Consider the following 21540-nt stretch of genomic DNA (forward strand, 5'->3'; position numbering starts at 1 on the left):
AAGTTCAACGCTTCCAAGTTCCTTAAAAACATTTATCCGGTAGTTAAAAATATTGGGCTGTAACAACAAATTTGGGCAGCTTAATTTTTATGCGGCATCTGTGATAAGAGTCAATCAAGCCTGTGGACTTGAATTAATAACAACAGAAGTCAACGTCCGTGTAAAGATAAAATCTATTATAGAATTTCTAAAGGAACGAGTAGAATCTTACTGGAGTAGCAGGTGGTAGATTTTGCAGATAATAGAAAGGTATTCAATCCGAACGAACCGAAACGATTGATAAACAAAAACGCTCTGCAATTATTATAATACGTTATTGTTTTATAAATCTTTTTATGGACTCCTATATTTGTTTTACCCATCATCGGGCTTCTGTTAATGGGCTCATTATTTATTTAGTTGTATATTTTACTTCAAGTTTTAAGCATATGGTATATTTTGGTTCCATAACAAACTTATACAATTGTTGTCCAATTGATAAATGTAAATAATATTCAAATTCAAATTAATATTATAATGAATAGTGTCATAGTTAATCATTGTTAACGATTATTATGCCACCTACGAGGGGGGTGCAGATTTTAAAATTCTGAAATTTACTTTTCATCACCAAAAAAAATGATAATAATAACCACATTGTTAGAATATTCTGTAGGTATCTAAACATATATTATTATTAGGTATATATTTATATAACATTCTACAGCTGAATATACCGACTTCAGCTAGGAAAAAATGAACAGTAATTACCATAAAATACGGCTCTATTTATCAGTGTACCTCGCTCTGTGAACGCACTCACAAGATACCCTAAATGTTATAATAAATCTTTGGCATCATCTGAGATTTTTTTACGGTCAATCGTACTCCGCGGTCATTATCGCTAGTCTCGACGCCTCAGTATTCCCGACGCCGAACGATATTTAAATAATATTATGCATAGTTTTCAATAATAAGTAGTAAACCATCCTAAAAACTATAGAAAATTAGAAAACTACAAATCTTTCTTTTTGCTTTGCCTTCAAAAACTATCAACTAGTGCAGCTGTCCACTTCTTTAAACACGGCACAGTGACCATGTTGTAATATTGAAGGAAAATAATGATTATAGCCATACAGCTTCTTTATAGACCAATAATTGTTAGGGGCGAGAACTCATTATAATTTACGCATGCTCCTGTATGACTTATAAAACTAATAAATATTTTATATTCAATAAAATAACTTAAGGGCAAGTCATTCAATTTTAAACATCCAAATATTACATTATCAATGCTGTTGGTGACCGGATTTTTATTAAGGCACAAGAACGTATGTACAGGCACATTCTTAAAACTTAGGACGGAGGCGTTACAATACAAGCTTTACGGAAAAATAAACTTAGACCATTTCAACGACCAAAAATTACTTAACAATAAAACACATCACCCAAAGAAAAAGATAGACGGATTTCGATCATTTTTTTTTAGGAAAACTTTATATTTATTTTAAATTTGACTATTTTTTGAGACGTTAGAATTTTTCGTGTACCTAATTATATGACAAGTTTTTGTACTAAAAATGCGTCTGCTCCGACCCCTTTAAGGCAAAGCTTACAATTGTTTTTCATTTAAATGCAAATATATTATTTCACTTAACTTTTTGAGTTAAAAACACAATTCAACACAAAAATCAATACCTGATTTTATCAACGCAATTATTTAAAATGTCTTTTTTCCAAACCATTTATTATTTTCTATAGCAAGATGTAATAAATTTAATTACACATTTTCTATTATGGGCGAAAAACTTCGAAACTAATAAATTTGAATTAATGACTAAATATGTTACATACTAAAATATTTATATTTTTTTCATTTATAATAATACGCCCTTATTAATTTAACGATTGTCATTAATCATTTACCTATTATTTGTTCAAAAAAAAATATCTTCAGTACCTACTCTTATTTAAAAATGAAACGGATCATACCCGTCATAATGTTTACTATATATTATAAACTCATTAATTATGACCTATTTAACAGCTACGAACTAACAAAAAACTTACGGAAGTATGTCGAATGTAAGTTAAAAGTAGGTTATAAAATTAAAAATCAAAATCGTAACACTATTACAAATGTAATAGGTACCTTTATGTAATGCAATAATTTGACTGTTTATATTATTATTAATGTTTTTTTCGGTTGTCTTAAAATATTAATATTTGAATCACTTATTTGCCCGGGAAACGACAGTGCTATAATATAATACATATTTCCACAAGTCAAGGCAATCGGACAAAGCGATTATAGACAAAAAAGAAGTCAAGTGCGCTGTAAAGGTCAATAATTATGAATAGTGCGTGGATAGGTAGGTGTATAGAAATGCATACTACGAACTCGGGGAAAGGGTAAGGGAGAGAGAGAGAGTGAGTGAGAAAGAAAGAAGGAGTCGGATTTCGACTCATCCCAGTTCTGACCCTCAAAACAAATAATTACGCCAGCAAGCCTATATAGGTACATAATATATTATATAGGTGCCTGAGTGGGGAAGTTAATGCGGATTACGCGAGTATATAACCAGCGAGCGGACAGACATATGCCTCCTATGTTGCAATAACCGTATATATTTATTTTACATTTTTTTTCACTTTCATTTCTGTCGAGAGTCCGCGAGCTCGAACCTAAACTCGTACCAGTCTGACGCTGCAGGCTCGTCGTCGTACCTCTTTCATTTTCGTCTACATTTAGCTGATTATTTTTCAAATAATATTATCACTGTTGTTCTCTTTTATATTGTTTTAATCTATAAACAAGTGTTTAACTTCGAATTATGCTTGTGACAAAACGTTTTTTCACCGAAATTACTGTGAATGGTGACGGATTCCAGTGGTACACCTGATGCAAAAATCATCCATTTTATCACAATACTTTGGACGAGAGTGCGGTGAAAAATCGTCAGGAGAGCTTCGATTGTGACAGTGACTGCATCGACGAAACTCAGGTACCTACCTACACATATCTTGTTAGCAATATTCCTAGTACACTATAATAGGTATTTTATAGTCTGTCAATGAAAACGTTCGTTTCCTCATCTATTCTTATCCTTATCTAATTGAAATTTTTAATTTCATCCCATAAGACAACAAAATTCATAATATTATAAATTATTGTTCGAATAACTTTACAACGATAGCTAGTATAAATATTTTCGGGTTCAGCGTCGCAATCGTCATTACGTTACCAAGTAGGTTACCTAGTAGGGTACCTACTATAAAGCCATATATACATAATACTTCACAAAAATATAACTTCATCCTAATAAGCATTAGTAATAACGCATATTATTATTTGTTTAACCGAGTTCTACGAGCTATATACGAGTTGGCGTTTGGGTATAATAGAAGGTATGTCGCCTACCGTGTAACCGAAAAAATATGTTTCAGTTTGTCACTTCGGCATTTAGGGCAGTCTAGTTATTGAATAAATTTAAGCATTAATAAAAAAAATACCGATTTTCAGAAAAGACAAAAGTCAGTAAAATACCTGTGTATGTATACTGTTGTTATTTTACTTTTATTTTCATTTACGCAGCTACGATATAATAATAATAATATAACAAGCTAATACTTGTATAGTGTAAGTGAATGTTGCGTTCAAAAATACATAGCAAGTTATTAAAAATTACATAACCACGTATATGTATTTTTATAGAAATCGCCACACTAGGTCAATATGCTTTAAACTAGTTTATGAATCGCGTATTATTTAACCACTCATGTCCGTGTTGAATACACCAATTACAATATTTCGTGTATATTTTAGTATTTTACGCACTACCTGTAATATACACGTTGTAAGGGAAACACGAAGAATCTTATTTTACATAATACGTTTATATATTATTGCTATTGGATCTTTAGGTACCTATTTCCATGTGTTTTTTTATGTAACAAATTATATAAATGGTTGTAGGATGTTTGCAGTGGTTGTTAAAGTTGTGTGTATACAAGTATTTTAAACCCTAGAATTTACAATAATATGTACCCAATTTCATCTGTTGAAACTAGAGTAGAAGAAAATAGTTTAATTCATTATAATTCGGTCGCGAAAAACAAAATTAAATATCCATACAATTATACAATATTATGTGTAGGTTACTAACACGTTTGGTATTAGGTACTATAAAAATCGGTTTGATTTTGAGGTTGGCGAAAAAAAACCTCAAGTAAATATATTTTTTAAATTAATTTTTACACTAGTTATACGTAAAAGTTCTTAATACTTTAATGCGTATTTACTGTGAAATCCTTTTAACGGGTAGCTGCAAGCACATTCGTAATAACGAGCAATTTAAAATTGCCGGCAAAAAGTTATGTAGCTGCTGTTACATTGATTGTAAATATTGCAAATTTAATCAATGGCTATTATAACATCTGATACAGTGCACACTGAACACTATAAACCGGTCCCAACTTGATGATTTGCTTACCCATTGGACATTATATACATACCTATTTATGTGTGTATATTATATAAATAGTATTTATAAATAGTTACACTAAAATATATTAAAAACAATGAAAAGTGGGAAATACAGATTTAATTTATCATAACATCTATATTATATCTGTTACACAGACTTAAAAATGAATAAGCCTTCATGTAACTACAAAAATTTATTTATTTTCAATTTTTTATGTTCAATAACTGAAGTTTCTGTTTAAAAAAATAGCAGTGCATTTAACGCATAAAACCCATGGCAGCAGTGTATTGAACAATCGAAAACAATTTAATTTACCTAATAAAAAAATCGAATAATTAATATTTCGGATAAATAAAATCTTATCATAGTATGATAGTACGTGATATAATTCAGCATAATATTTGTTTTATCAATCGAAAAAAAGTGACATAATATTTTACAAAAATCAATAATAATACTTTTGTCATCTTATATACCGGACGACTTATAATATTATGTAAGTTCCGAACTTTTGTAAAGATTTTAGATTTATTTGTCTACAATTGCGGACGACACTCCTGTGCTCAGAAGATATTTTTAATTCTTCACAATTTACTATTGTCCGATATTTAGAGGTTTGTAGTACCTAGCTGACGAGCAGAACCCTACTCTGATGAAATAATATCACTAAACTCTATGATTTAGGCGTACCTATTTGATACTTGGACAGGCTCGAGAGTGAAAGGATTCTTGCAGAAAAGAGGTTGCTTACTTCGTACGCGCTGCATTACGTATGGTGTTTCCAAAGATGTAAAACAAAAATTTCCATCTTAGAAGTACAAAAAAATATGAGTATTTATATACTGGTTAGGTACGAGGGAGCCTTGAATAATATCCGAAGACTTAAACAAAGGTTCTCCGGGTAAAAGTCCAATTATTAGATTTTTATGACCAATAAAATGTATAAGGCCTTCAAACATTGTTGTACGCATTGGCAAATTCCTTTACGACTGAGGTTGGTCAGATGGTAAGCAATAATTACTACAAAGGACCATTTTCATGTTCTCGTGATACATAATAATATACAATATATTAACATAGGTAAAAGTATATAGCATAATATTTTTATAAACAAAAATAATAATTATTATTATTACTATTGGTATAATTTAAATAATATTGCATAGCATGTTATACTTTTTTTATGCTTCGTGTACGGGTTTTAACATATAATAACGGTTTAATGATTAAAAATATATACAATTAAATACATGTTCTACATAGTTAACTTATTTATAACATTATTACGTCCCAAGGTAAATACGGCAGTTAACTTACTTTCTATTTCTCTATTAAGTAAATTTTACAACTGTTCAATAAAAAGTAGGTATAAGCAGCACTCAAAATGCAATAATACTTACATCGTATTATAAATTAGCCAGTGAATATACTACAATAATTGTTGATGTAATATTATTGGACATTTCATTTAAATTAATGTGTGATTTAATTTACGTTTAGTTTTGAAAGTTATAATTTTAAAAATACAATGTATATTTGTCTTCGCGATCTTTGCAACATTTTGTCTTACTAGCATTTTGAATAATTTGGCAATCAATTCGAATTGGTTAGAACATTAAGTGGGTGCCAATAATTATAAATTGTCGTCGTACGAATAAATAAAATCTTTGTACCAAAATATTGTCTAAAAAACTATTTTTTTTGAAATGACATACCTAATTACGTACATAACATGAAATACATTTGCAGTTGAAAATCTATGTAATCCGTAGCTCTATCATTTAACGCAAAAAATGTTGTTAGCATTAAATGTTGGTTGTTACACACAATGTTAAGAAGACATCACGCCCACATGTGATGTGTCCGTCTTACAACTGGACTACTTGAAAAAATTTTCATTCAGCTGTTAAAATGTTGTGTAGTTAGCATACAAAGCTTACATATTACAATGAATCTGTTATTTCTCGAAAATTATGGGTACCTATGCGTAAAATATTAATATTTAAAAAAGTAAAACTTTAAATGTTATCAAAATCGACGAGAGAGGTGATAATTTTCTTACCTTTAAGTTCGATAAATCATCCTAAAATTGTAAGTTAACACAAAAGTGTGAACTGCTGAACATAAAAGTTGATATGTTATGCATTAGTAAGTGAAACAATACACGCGTGTACGAAGTTTTCTTAAATAAAAAAAGCTTTGCAGTAGATTTCCGAAAAGATTTTTTTGTTTTGTTAACAATTATAGATGGTTTTAAATTTTACAATTTTAAATATGATCAAAACTATTTTAGGGTACTCTACTTATAGGAACATAAGATTATTTCATTTCTTTGACTCAATCGGTATCGGTTGCCTAATTGTGAAAGTATAATAATGCTAGAGTCATTATGTGTACCTACCTATATTGAGTTGCAAAAACGATTAAGCGTCTGTACACAGCTATTTTTATCAAATCCAAATCACATCATAATATATATTATAATACCTACATTATTTCGTATTAGCGACCAAGAAATACCGTTTGGGGGCAATCGTTGTAACTTGTGGTCTATACCTACTTTAAATAGGTATTTATAACAATAATCATTAATGATGAACAGTTAAAAGGCATTCAATTTGTTTACTAGACTATTAGGGGAAAACAATCAAAAAGCAACGCACAGTTATTAAATATTCGTGAATAGCCAAAATAGATTTGAGAGGGAAGGGTGCTGCGGTGAAATCAACTGAGACGAATTTTCTGTTCTCGTTTACTTGAATTTGCTTCTACTTTGGCTCCGGAAGTACCATCTCATGAGAGTATTTTTAGAGAAGTATAGTTTAATCTTTTATCTATAAGTCCGGACTCGTGTAAAGTAATTTTAGCAAAGTGTCATTATTTTGCCTTTGGACTCAATTATAGCGAACATCATTACAGACAAATACTGTATGATATTGTTCATAATCATAATATTTGGCTTTTACCATGGTTACAACCACAGTTATCAACTCGTTGAAAACCAGTTGATATAACCGTAGTTATAGTGAAAAAATCTCATTGCAGTAATATCGTAGTCTTTTTCGCTGGACGTTTAATATATTCATGGTACCTATATCTATAATAATACATTTCCAATATTATTTCGTCTGGACTGCTCTGCAGTAGTTCTTGTGTGACCTAATTATAAAGGTTTTTTTAATCTGTCCACGGAGGTCATGACGATTTATTTTGAACTTTGGTCAACAATAGCCAAACAGTAATGATAAATATAATGAATATTATTGAACATCTTTTAGGTATTTTATAAGACCCTCGACCCATATAGTATGGTCTTAGCTATGCAATTTATTAAAATTTATCATAAACGTAGCTATATACCCTAAAGAATAAATCCACTCGAGGGTTTACATAACCTACTATGGGTAATTATTATATTATCACTATATGGTATTTACTTAGGTACCTACACATCGTGTGTGCTTACGTATAATCAGCGCGCTACTAGGTATAATATATCTGGTTTCACTATTCTTGGTGTTGTATTAATAAATTGACCATCAATAATGCAATTACGCGATCGATACGCGATACCTCGACCTACATGCGAGCAGTAGGTATATATGAAATAATAATCATTACAATTTACAAATGTTACATTATTATTAGTGGATCCATGATAATAACGTGATTTGTACGCGATCGCAGTGCACTGCAGGACGTCGGATACCTACCTACTAAATAATATCGTCTTCGGCAAGTGACCTTATGTATACTCGTAATATCGCTTGCTGCAGTCGTTTCTGTAATGATAATAATAACAATAATAATAATAATATGACCTTACGCAGCAACGTCCAAACACACTGTGCAGTTATTAAAGATGGGGTTTTTTTTCAGCAATTTCATTATTAATTTTTTTAAATTTTTTTTTTTTGTCTGCGTTTTCTCCATTTTTTTCATTCACACCGTGAATTATTGTCCTACTGCAATTTCGTGCCAAACAAGTTAAAAATTTACCTAACTCGTTGTCATTGTGTTTTAATAATATGTGCTCGATTAAAATTCTGTGGTAAACAAAACTGTACGTCACCGTTTTCTTCATCTGATGTAATTATATCGTGTCATAGTATACAGCGTTCTGCGGGTAAATGTGTCTCATACCACAGAAAATGTAACTCTCATACGTCGTTATCGAAACTGCGATATTGTTTTTCATTTTATTTTTTTTATAACTCATTTAAAACTCAAATTATACAAATATTTTAGACGATAATTTCCTAATATTGTTTGAAACTCAATTATTGTTGAGATCACAAAAAATAAACTTTTATAATAATAATAATGTTTAATTTAATATTTAGTTTCAATAGTATTATCAGTGTAGGAAGTATAACAGGTATAATAGAATATGTTTAGACGTTAATTAACAATAATTAACATATTGTGAATTTAAGGAAGCTTGTAGGTGCCTATAACTACTTTTAAACATTCTTCCGTCAATAATAATTAGAAAAACAATAGAGAGAACGTTGATTATGTAGATACCACAGATCTCACCACAGAACTGACCAAGACCTTGCAATAATTTCCTTGAAAAGATCCAAATAAAATATCAAATCTTCCTCCGTGAAAATAAATTTAATGTTTTTGATATAATCTGTTTTTTTATTTTTTTTAGATAACACGAATGAAACATGGCGTCTGTTCTAGTGAACATGGCCATCGACAGATATATAAACCTCGTGGACTCCATAAGCGGTAAACTTTTCTTATTTTTAATTTTAATTTGTATAATTAGGTAATATAGTTAATTATATTACACAGAACCTACAAATATATTATAACCATTATTTTACAATCCCAATAATAATTGTTTGTTTCAAAAAAAAAATGTTTTTCGTTTTTAATACAGACCCCCGAGTGAACGACTGGCCATTGATGGACAGCCCGTTCCCGACACTTATCATGGTCATCACATACTTATATATCGTCACATACCTGGGGCCTAAAGTAATGGCCAACCGAAAACCCTTCAAACTGAACAATATACTAGTGTGGTACAATGCTGGCCAAGTCATCTTCAGCCTCGTCATGCTGTGGGAGGTAGGACCTATTGCAAAAATTAAAAATAATAACGATCACCGCGACTTTCAAACGTCATTTCTCACCAGATTTGAAATTCAGTTGTCAATCATGGTAGATACTAAATCGTTGCGTAATAAAAACACGTTTTAACACCAAAGAACGAAAGTCAGTGAGGTGCGCGATGGAATAAAATATATGGTTTTGAGTGTCAGTGGGTCAGAATCTTCTTTGGACGGGTGTAGTAGGTACATATATAAAATAACATTTCCAAAGGTAGAAAATAGTAAATAATAATAGTTTATTCAGTTATATAATTTGAGGTATAACCTATTCCGAATAGGTGAATTCTGTAGGAACGCCTGAAAAAATAAACAATAATAATAATAATCTAATGAGTACATATATTCATCGTACTGCTTGATGTGGAACGCACAAATACCAAGTTGTTTCATCACAGTAATACAGAGAACCGGAATTAACTACGTATAGTCTGTACAGTACGTTTTAGCAATTCAATAATTTTAAAAAATGTTTAATTCTTATGAATTTTGTTCCTATGCATATAGTATGTAATAACATATAATATTATAAAAGGCGTTTGTGGGCAGATGTGGGTATTAAATTCACTAATCGATTATAACAGGTATAAACGACAAAATATAGCTGGGGAAATACTTGACGCTGACTGTTGTCTTTTCACAGAGACAGTCGTTTAAGTCCGTGTGTTATTATTTAAAGACACCTCTTCACCCAATGATACACAATACGATTGCAGACAACCGCACGAGTGGTGACGAAAGTACGAACACGGATCGTCGCGGAAGCTCTCCGTCGCGATTTCTTCGCTTGCGGGGAGTTTGTAGACGTATCTGACCTTGACCCATTTCTATCCAGATAGTTTTTTTCTCGTCGTTTCGTTGGAAACCAAACATCGACATTGAAAACCGAGAAATCGTTATGATATAATATCATTACACAACTAGATACCGAAAAAGGATACGTCGCTACGTAAACACCGCTTCGTCCTTTGTTCCTGCAGACTTTTCAGCCGTCCAAAAGTTGGTCACGCCGCCGTCACTGTGTTATGGAATAATAAGTCGTAAAAAACCTGAAAACGAAGTTTCAGCACTCGCGGTACAACTCGTTGCGCTCCGAGCGTACTTACCTGTATATTATTATAAATTCAGTGGTATTCAAGACGTTGGAAATCATTGGAGTTCACTTGTAGAGTTTAGTTATCGAATATTGATGAGATTTTGATCGACAATAAATTGTCGGCAATTAAAGTGGATAACAAAATATCAAATATTATAATACGCAGTTCATAAATTAATCAGAACGTTCATCACAGTTGACTTTTCGATTTTTATACATTCTCATTAATAATAATAATGATGATACATTTTTTCAAACAAACGATAACATTTTTTCCAATAACATTTAGCATTACAATTATAATCTAACCTCCTGAGAACATAATTATTTATACATAATATGTGCGCCGCACTTATTACGCTCAAATTGTATATTATGTATAGAAGAATTTCTTATTATTATCGATGGAAGTATCGCAGGCGGCAGACTAGACTAAATTTTCCTAACGCTGATTAAATGGTGGTGACATTTCTCAGTGATATAAATATCGAATTTAGAATTATCTTAAGTCAAATTTCGAACGGAAAATGTAGCCACGTATGAAAAATCTAGTATAATGTAACCAAAATATGTACCGTCAAAAAAAAAAAACGTTTAGAAAAAGGTAACCGAATCTATAACTTAGTATAATATTATAATAATAAATGCAGCCGACTTGGTGACGTCACGCGCACTCAAATATTATATTATTATTAAATAATAATATAATGTAAGGTACACATGGGCAATGCGAGTGTGTGCGTATACATACCTATCTACCGGGGTATGATGTAACACGCGGTCCGGCAACAAACGCCCCTCTTTTCCTGCCCTCCCGCCCGCCCTGCCGTCCTTGTGATGTAATCTCCACGCCGACCCAACCCCGGCCCGGCCGGCTCACGTTCCTTTTTCCTTCTTCGTCGTCGTCTTCTTCTTCTTCTGCCGCTGCTCACACTTTCACTCGAGCCGCAGCTTGACGGCACCGGGTCACTCGCATCGAGGTCATGATCACTCGCGCGCCACGTGTTGTTCCGCCGTCGCCGTCGCGCCAACGACCGAATGGACTATTGGACCGATCGCGTTTATCATTCGTTTGTGGATCGCGTGGCTTGTCGTTTGTGGCACGCGCAAAGACTGTGCACAAACAATACAGCGGACTCGCCCGCGGGGAGGGACGACCCTAAGTTTTCTAATAGCATGGTGCGCTGGCACCTCACCACTCGAGCGATGGAGGGTTGCGGGGGCACTCCACCCCCCCCCCCCTCTTATCCCGTCCGAAATCTTAGACGATGGAAATATTGTTGTCTTGAGCATATGATATTATTTGACATAAATCTCAATGCTTTACTTATTATATTGAATATTTTAACCATCGTGGAGCATGTGCAAAAGCAAGACGTGTTTTCTAATTATTTTATTTGCATTGGAGTTCATTAATAAATCCATAAGACTACATAGGAGCTAAATATAACATAATTAAAACTGCGATGTGTTCGATATGACAATTACATACTAGACCTAAAATTCACGTTTTTTTAGAATCCACTTTTATGCGGTTAAAACTATTATAATTTCAGTTTGACGTTCAAATAAAATACGAATTTTTTTTTATAAAAAGTGTTTACTTATTTTATTTTCGAATAACAGTAAAAAGTAGCCATCTACACATTTTCCTTAATTTTGGTATTTGGTGGCTGCAAGTCAAATGTCAATCCTATCATAAACGCCGTAAGTGCCACACGCAATACAATTTTATAGTTCTACTTGAACATTGTCTTACGATTTTACTTGATTGTAGGTATCTATTAGTTTTACAAGACAAATTAAAAGACCACTACTATAAAATAATTCCAACCGTATCATTCAATTTATTGTCTCGTTAAAATAATTAGCGATTTAATGATAAAGTTATTAAGCTATGGATCGCAGTTCTTAGGCCGTAATTTGTCTCTGTTCGTCCTTGTTGGTCCAGTTGGTTATCGTCAGTTAGCCTGTTTAATTGCACGGCCTTGTCAATAGGTATGATCCACACAAAATCAGTGTCAAAAAAGAGGTTTGAGTACCATCTCCGCATTAAATTGGTATAATTATTATCAAGTATCAGCACATCTTTAAACTATAGGTAGACGATAATAATTATAAAATTCAGTAACAATTATTTTAATTTGGAATTTCCAGTATAAGTCATTCGAGATGTATTCGCTCGATAAACAGATAAAAAAAAACAAATTCATGACGATGTATCATAATATTAATATACTCGTCTTAATAAAGGTCGCTTATTATTTTATTTACTTACATCTTCCACGGACAATCAAGTCCAAATAAAATGATTATTATCATGTTTGGCTCCGAATAGTACGGCTAACATTTTTATTACAAACATAATTTTACTTACACATTTTCCAAAAAATCTATACATCACTTGATATGTGCAAACAAGTACCTATTCGTATACATTCCAAAACAAAATAAACTAAAGAATAATAGTCAAACTATTCGTTTATAATATTGTGCTGAGTATTACAATAATCTTTGTTTTATATAACAGTATGTGCCAATTAATTTATTTTGTGTGATTATAATATAATAATGTAATATCAGTTTTTCATTTTAAAATTCCTTAATGTAGGTCAGTCAAATTGTACACTATAACATTTACGCAACTATTTTGACGGTACGGTGAGTTTTGAGGAATTTTGTAACCTTTGCGACCCATAAACCATGTACACCGTAGGCACATACAGGGAAATGAAAACATAACCCTTCCATCGTTTATTCGATGGGCTTTGTACAGATATGTTTCATTAATCTACCGATGACAAACCGCAGTGACGGTGCTTTGCCAGTGTTTAGTGTTACGAAACGTTAAAAATTGCCGAGAACCCGTTAATTATAATAATAATGATAAAAAAAAGAAAGAAAGAAAGAAATGAATAAAATAATTATTGTGCCACCCAGTCGACCACTGGAACGTACGTACGTTGTACACGCCCCGGGGTTATCGTGTAAAATATATACCTAATATTGTTAGTTACACAGGCGTATATAATATTAGGTATAATATAACATAGTTGCTTTCGAGTTTTTGTCGAAAAAAACACGTATTATGAAATAGGGATTCGATAAAAATAATTATTTCCTTGTACAGACAAGAGATAACATCAATATATTATACGAGTATTGGCAGTCGTGTACAAATATCGTTTGCTAATTTATATCGTCGATTATTTAATTAATAAGATGGTACAAAAATCAATAAATAACGAATATTATTTTTCAGCACTTGATGAGTGGATGGTTGTTGGACTACAGCTACAAATGTCAACCGGTCGACTATTCACACAACCCTACTGCACTGAGGGTATGTATAATGTATATTATGTAACGACGGCTAAACAAGGCGATTATCTGAGTATGCTCACACCCTTTTTTTCTTCGACAGTGCAGGTAATCAAAATCTAACTTTTGGAATTTTTAAACATACATAAAGACCATAGAACTATAAAATTCTTGAGATTTATTTGCACTATTTTTAGGAGTGTTCTGTGGAAATACAAACCTCTGTTTTCAAACGAGAACTCCAATTTGCTACTATACACTCGTGCTGTATTTAAACTGATCGTTCAAATTTTGAATTAGATACATCAAAATTATCAAAAACATGATGCCAAAATTAATTTGCCGCGATAAAGAGTAGTTTTAATTTGAAAAGCAGAAGTTTCTATTGCCACTCGACACTCCTTAAGTAGTATAACAATTAAAAATGCCTCAAGAATTTGAATATATAGCTTTGAGTAGGTACTAGATATATGTTTAAAAATTCCAAGAATCAGTATTTGATTAAATTCATTGTTGACACCTACAGGAAAAATGGGGGGGGAGGTGCTTGCTAAGTAAATCACCCTGTTTAGTCGACTAGCGAGATTCAATAGTATACCTATATATTATTATTGAGATGATCACCAATGTCTAACTCTCGGTATCGTGGAAAATATTTGATACCGATAACATTTTAGGATTATTCGATATAAGTGGTAAAGTGAGGTATATTAATGATATATAAAGCCACATAGAATATTCATATTTGTTGACTTTATTACAACGAACATGTACCTAAAAATAATTTACCAGTAAATTTCAAAAAATTGCGTCGAATTGTTCATGTAATGCTCTACATTGACGTACTGTCATCGAGTGTGATGATGAATATAATACGAGTATTTCTATAAATTCTATTCTTATTCCTAAAATTGAATATCTCCAAAATTTGACATTTTTTTACGTTGTCAAGAATATATCCCGCTTTATCAAAATTGTCTGTGTTACAAGTCCCTAAGAGATTTCGTAGATTAAAATTTCTATCCAACGAACGCACACTTTTGGTTTACAAAATAAACTAAATTTAACTTGTTAAAACGTTTGAGATGCATATATGGACCAGCAGAAATGATATTATTGACTAAGCTATAATAAATTTAGTCGTAAACAGATTCAGCTTTCATTAAGTACACGAAATACAACATTTTAATCTAATCGATACTTTTTCGTTACTATATCGGAAAAATTTAAATGATTCCATCAGTGTTTGAAATTGTTATGCAGTTAACCATTCACACTATAATACCTAATAATACAAAATAATATACTGACTGATTTCAACATTTTTTATAAATGCTAAATTCGCATAAAATCTCATTGCGCGTAGTGTTTTACCTATGTAGTAGGTATACTGTAATTCATTCAAAATGTACATTGGTCAAAATATGGGAAGCAGGATTCAGTCCTTCCCCGATAAAAATTAATAAATAAATACATGTGGACTATTCACGCCTAAACGATGATGTAGTAAAATTAATTTTGTCGACCCGGTCGTGTTTCAGATGGCTAACTTGTGTTGGTGGTACTACATATCCAAATTGACAGAGTTCGTTGACACGGTAAATATTGGAAGCCACCATCGCACGCAATACGACGTGGTTACATAACACTCATATTATTATAATGCTCGTGTATTGTTCCAGGCATTTTTCGTATTGAGGAAAAAGGACAACCAGATCAGCTTGCTCCATCTGTACCACCATTCGCTCACACCCATCGAAACGTGGATTTGCGTCAAATTCATTGCCGGTAAAATATGCGCAATACTATTTCACCGCTGCAGCGTTTATTCGCGAAAGTCATGTATACCCTGGGTTCCCGCCACCCAGGAAATCACTCTGACCCAGTTCGAACCCCGCAGGGCCGGGAAATCTCGAAACACAATTCGTTTAAAATACCCCAAGGAAAACGCGCGCGTGTAGGTTTCGTACAATCGCGGTCCTCGACAAATATTCTAGTCACGGAATCATAATATATATAGCTCCACTATACGCGTATACGTGAATGCATGATGTATTTAATTCAATTATAAAATATGAATTAGTATTACAGCATACAAAGTACCTACGTCATTAGCGCGCGATAGTCACTAGTTTTTGTAATTAATTTATAGCGTCGCCGTGCGTTTATACATTGTATTATGTAAGCTACTTAAAAATATTTTTTTCATATTTTTTAAACGTTTTACACGCCATTTCGTAATTAAATCATTTTTTTTTTTAACGGCAAGACTTGTTATACAGTTTTAATTTCGACGACCTATTTTATTTTCATATTTTTATCGAACAAAATATATTATAATATATAGGTAGGTACACAAATAATAAAGATACCTACATCGTATTATATTTGAACCCGAGTGACGAATAGTTCATATAACACTAGTTTAATAATTCAACGGCAATACTTTATTGTGTATTTGTGTGTGCACTGTATTTGATACCTAACTAATGGTTTTATGTCATTGTTTACAGGCGGCCACGGAACATTTTCGAACTTGGTGAATAATATGGTCCACGTGATCATGTACTTTTACTATATGATGTCCGCGATGGGACCTCAATACCAAAAGTACCTCTGGTGGAAGAAACATTTGACCACCATCCAATTGGTCTGTATTAATACGATGATAATATTATATTACTTCATAATAATAATTCCTATGATGAGGACGAATCCGAGAGGAGAGGGAGCTAAGGACATACGTTTGCTTAATACTGGATAACACCATTGATTATAAATACTGTATTTATAATTTATGTATATTGTATTTGTGTTGTGACAAACTGTTGCCCCCTCCCTCTACCATCTGAATTCGTGCCTGTCATAATAAATATAAAATAATAAAATATATTAATAATAAAATAGTTTTTTTCCTCCAGTCCCATTAACGACGATATTGTTTTATTGATTCCCACAGCTCCAGTTCACTCTAGTGTTTTTCCATTCAGCCCAAGTGCTGTTCTTTGACTGTGGATATCCAAAACTGGTGGCCGCCCTACTTTTGGTCCACTCGACCATTTTCTTCGCTCTATTTTTCGACTTCTATCAACAGGCGTACAAAAAGAACAAGCTGCTCCAAGCCAAATCGCAGTAAACGTGCAACCGCATCGGATCACCACAATGAAATGACTAAAAATCCAATAATGGCAATACAAAATATCATCCAATTATTACAAAAATGTAATGTTTAAAAAAACAATCACATTGTTTGAACTGCACTGCAGCTGCAGCTGTAACTGATGCATCGTTAATTATTATGCGCTGTGTGTCCAACTGCAGTTAATTTGTATTATATATATTTTTGTACTTGTAAAATATGTGACCTATTTAAGTTGTTCCCAAAAAGTAAGATATAAGTAAACAATGCACATCACTTTGGTTCGTCTATCGATTGAGACAATCAAATATGTGCGTTGATAATATTAAGATAAATATAATTATAATAATCAAAAACTAGTGATAATTTTTTTCAACTATAAATATTGATGTATGCTCATTAAACTATAAAATAAGAGTTATAATACTATTATAATTATATTACATTATATTATACAATATGCAATTATAAATTTACTATATTATAATGCGAGCGAATAGACATTATATTATAACTTGACATTTATAAACGATTAAATAATGAGACTTCGAGTTTATATTCAATGACAATATTATTTTTAACAAATAAATGATACACCTAAAATAGGTACCTATACTAGATGTCCATAATACCGTTTTTGTTTTAAAATAAGGACGAATATAACCTATTTATATTTTATATTTAGAATAACTGTTTCTAAAAAATCATGTGTTAATAATAACTGCTGTAATGACATGTAATCAATATCATTTAAGACTGTATATTTTACGTTTCAAAAATCTCGAAATGTTTGTAGTGACATCCATCACCCGTCCTCAGATCATGGAAATATGACTGTTGTTTCAACGAATGTATGCAAAACACAATACTCCTATGTACATGAAACGCACGGTATATTAAGGCGTATTATTAAACATAATAATTCGAAGTATCGCACTATGACGTTAGGTACCAAAGATAATGTTGTATAATATTATTTTTTTTTAATGTAAAACAGTAAATTATTTTTTATCAAAAATGTAATACCTACCTATTCAATTAAAGTTGTCTATTTCACTGATTTATAAGAATATAGCAGATCATTGCTAAATATTTAAATTATTCCTAGACATTTTAACCCATATTTTGTATCTTTAAATAAGATGAACATTTCAAGACGTTATCCATCAATAATATTATAATAATTTGGGAAAAAAACTAATGACTAAGCCACTAAGGAAGCTAACCAAGTTTTCTTCGCCGTGTATCTCTGCAACCATACGGGCGTTGTTGGTGCAACTTAAGTTATCACTACAATCATTTATCAGTCATATTATTTTTTGAATAGTTAAACGTGTTTACTTTCTAATATTATTTTTCGATTTTTCGACTCACCGATTTTGGGAAAGTGATAAATACTTTTGATTATAAATAAATAGTTTTTTGATTATAATATTTATTCAATCTAGTATTGTTAGATAAAAAACTCTCGAGCTTTCAAAAGATGTTTATATGCTCACTGCTCAGCCTTGTAGATCCTAGACCATAGGTATTTTTTGTTTAATATAATTATAATAATTAATTTGGTACCAAGTATGTTTGATGCATAATATATAGGCACAAGCAATTTGAAAATAAAATTGTTGAACTCACAATTAAATAAAGTTTGATTTTATATATTATAAATAATTAATACGTAATATAGCAAATCATGAAATTCTACGGACTAAGGAATAAAATCATTTTTCACAATATATTATATTATAGTGAAAATGAAAATAATAACTAAAGTATCTTGCTTCTGTCCGTCCTCAAATTTTGACAAGTATGCAGACTTATGTATTCAAACTATATTTTTACTTATTATTAGTGTTATTATTATATGTTATTAGGTAAGTATATAATAATCATTCCATTTCAGTCATATTGATTATTTTTGTAATAAAATGCACAAAATGGAAACTAATTCAAATTTAATTTGAAAAAATATTATTATGATTATATAAAGAGTGAAAAAGACTTACAAACAATATTTTGAATTCATCAAATAGAAGACACTATCTCTTATAAGTATTACAAAATATATATCAGTTAAACAATTTTCAATAATTTTTTTTCTTACCTATTTTCCCAGAAATAGGTATAGTACCTATACATAGGTAAAGTATAGGTATAATTATGTCCTGTATGTGCTAAAAAAAAACATTTTTCCCTATAAGGAAATATCTTAAAAAGAATGTGGACACTTGTTTCTTTTAAGTATGAACACACTACGTTTTTAATTCCTTCGATACGACAAAATCTGTTAAATTATTTTAGGGCATTGTAATTAATTAATAAATAAGGTGTACAAAGGTTTGAGTTTTTAGTTTCTTATGCTCATCAGTAATTTCTGATTTTAATGGTTTAGTTATTTTTTGTAGATTTTTACTTCTTGCACAATAATGTTTTTAATGCAAGTTTTCAAGTTTTTCGGGACACACTCGAAAGAATGTGCCACACATTCATATTTATACGATCAAAAATATGTCATAATAATATGTATGTAGTTCGTGAACCAAATCATTAAAGTAGGTACAATTATTACTAAATATGTAATAATACAAATGAAATTAATAATTAGTAATGTGTAATCATCAACGAAAATTTAATATAACTATCAATCATATATTGTAGGTACATATAATGTACATGATACTTCCATCATTAGTAGGTATCGTATGCCCACCCTTGTTGATTCTAAGTAATAACTAATAATATACATATTATGTTGATTAATAACAACAAGTTTATGATTACATTATTAGTGTCTAAACTCGACGGAGTAACGTTGCGAAAAAAGTAGGTAAGTATCTACATATTTTAACCAAAGTATAATTATTATAATAAATATAGACTAGGCCAACTATTATCAATATTTCGTAATACTTGTGTATTTAAACTTATATGTTGGCTATTTTTTCACTTACCTATATGACGTATATTGGTGTTTTAAGACTTCAAATGTGACGTTCTGAAAAAATCTGCTTAGGTCACTAAAGCGTTTTTTTTATATTAATTAGCTAATTTGATTTTTGTTTGACTGGAAATTAACTAACCTGCAACATTATCATTTTTATAAAATAATTGAGAAACTATACAATTCTATTTGATTTAATCAAAAACTATACAGTACAATTTAATCTAATCAAATACTGTAAGACTTGAGTATAAAAAATTGTAAAAAATAAAATAAACAGCATTTTAAATAATATTGTAATCACGTACCTAGTAATATGAGCACTTATTTTTAGCATCAACCCAATGTTTCAAATCAATGAAGAAAAAAAAAATTAACTTAAGTGCAGTACTATAGACTTCAAAATATTTAGTTTGAAATCAATACGAATTGTTTAAAAGGAAAAAAAGTTTGGCTATAGACCTATAGTCATAATTTGTATATTTCTTTTTAACATAACTTCTATTTACACCACCCGTTACATGATACTTGAAAGTTGAATTCATGAACACTGCGCATTATTGATAAAATAAAAACATCATATCAGTTACATGAAATGACAGAATGATAAAGGACCTCTCAGTGGAGATACTTTATCATGAAATATACAATCAATAATACAATAACAGATTATAGATTTCAAAATCAGTTTCACAGTTCACTATTATAAGTAGGTACCTACCTATTAATTCGTATTCGTTGCGTAATAATATTAAAATATATTGCATTACAATACTGTTTGAGAATATTATTATATGACCACCATAATTTATTAGTTTTTTGTCAAAAAAAAAAAATAAGTATAACTTGATTCATTCATTATTCTATCATATTATTATGTATCTCGCAACATAATACAGACCAATGGTGTTTATTTTTGAAACGATTGTTTCCCATGTAAGTATATTTCAATAACGATAAGCCGACGTTTTTGAACACGCGCTGTTTTGTATTTTTTAATTTATTTTTTATTTACTAGTTGAAGGTCTCGACGAAAATGCGTTGTTATTTTGAAATCCGTGAAAACATCGGAAGAAAACTCACGCAAGGTTATATACTCATCTTCCAACCTTAGTCGTAAGAATTAAAAAAAATGTAATGTTTCGGTCGTGCAGACTTCAACTACTCGTCGTGTCCAATTAAGTACCACCGTACATTATTCCGGTAATTTATAAAATGCACATACACAATATTATATCTCACACGTAGATTATAATATTATATTGTTATATTACAATATAATATTTAACTGTATTTAAATATACATCATTTGTGGTAGAACCTATATAATGAAATAATATATGTAAAACTAAACAATTATACTTGTGTGTTCACAATAATATTACGCAACTATCTTTTTGCCGTTCCAACATGACCATCGGCATCAATTAACGACCTTACCCGCTTCTATGCTC

The 21540-nt window shown here is 31.0% G+C and overlaps 1 protein-coding gene across 1 annotated transcript; it reads left to right on the top strand.

Moving 5' to 3' along the window:
* The first annotated feature begins 2576 nt into the window (after positions 1 to 2576).
* Positions 2577 to 17477, top strand: LOC111041343 (elongation of very long chain fatty acids protein AAEL008004-like). The gene is made up of 8 exons (XM_022325582.1): positions 2577 to 2984; positions 9127 to 9206; positions 9361 to 9551; positions 13951 to 14031; positions 15551 to 15607; positions 15692 to 15797; positions 16523 to 16659; positions 16969 to 17477. The coding sequence occupies exons 2-8, from the start codon at positions 9143 to 9145 to the stop codon at positions 17143 to 17145; spliced, it is 813 nt and encodes a 270-aa protein (XP_022181274.1). The 5' UTR covers positions 2577 to 2984; positions 9127 to 9142; the 3' UTR covers positions 17146 to 17477.
* The last annotated feature ends 4063 nt before the right edge of the window (positions 17478 to 21540 follow it).

Source organism: Myzus persicae, unplaced genomic scaffold (genome assembly GCF_001856785.1).
Source record: "Myzus persicae strain clone G006 unplaced genomic scaffold, MPER_G0061.0, whole genome shotgun sequence".
Taxonomy (NCBI): domain Eukaryota; kingdom Metazoa; phylum Arthropoda; class Insecta; order Hemiptera; family Aphididae; genus Myzus; species Myzus persicae.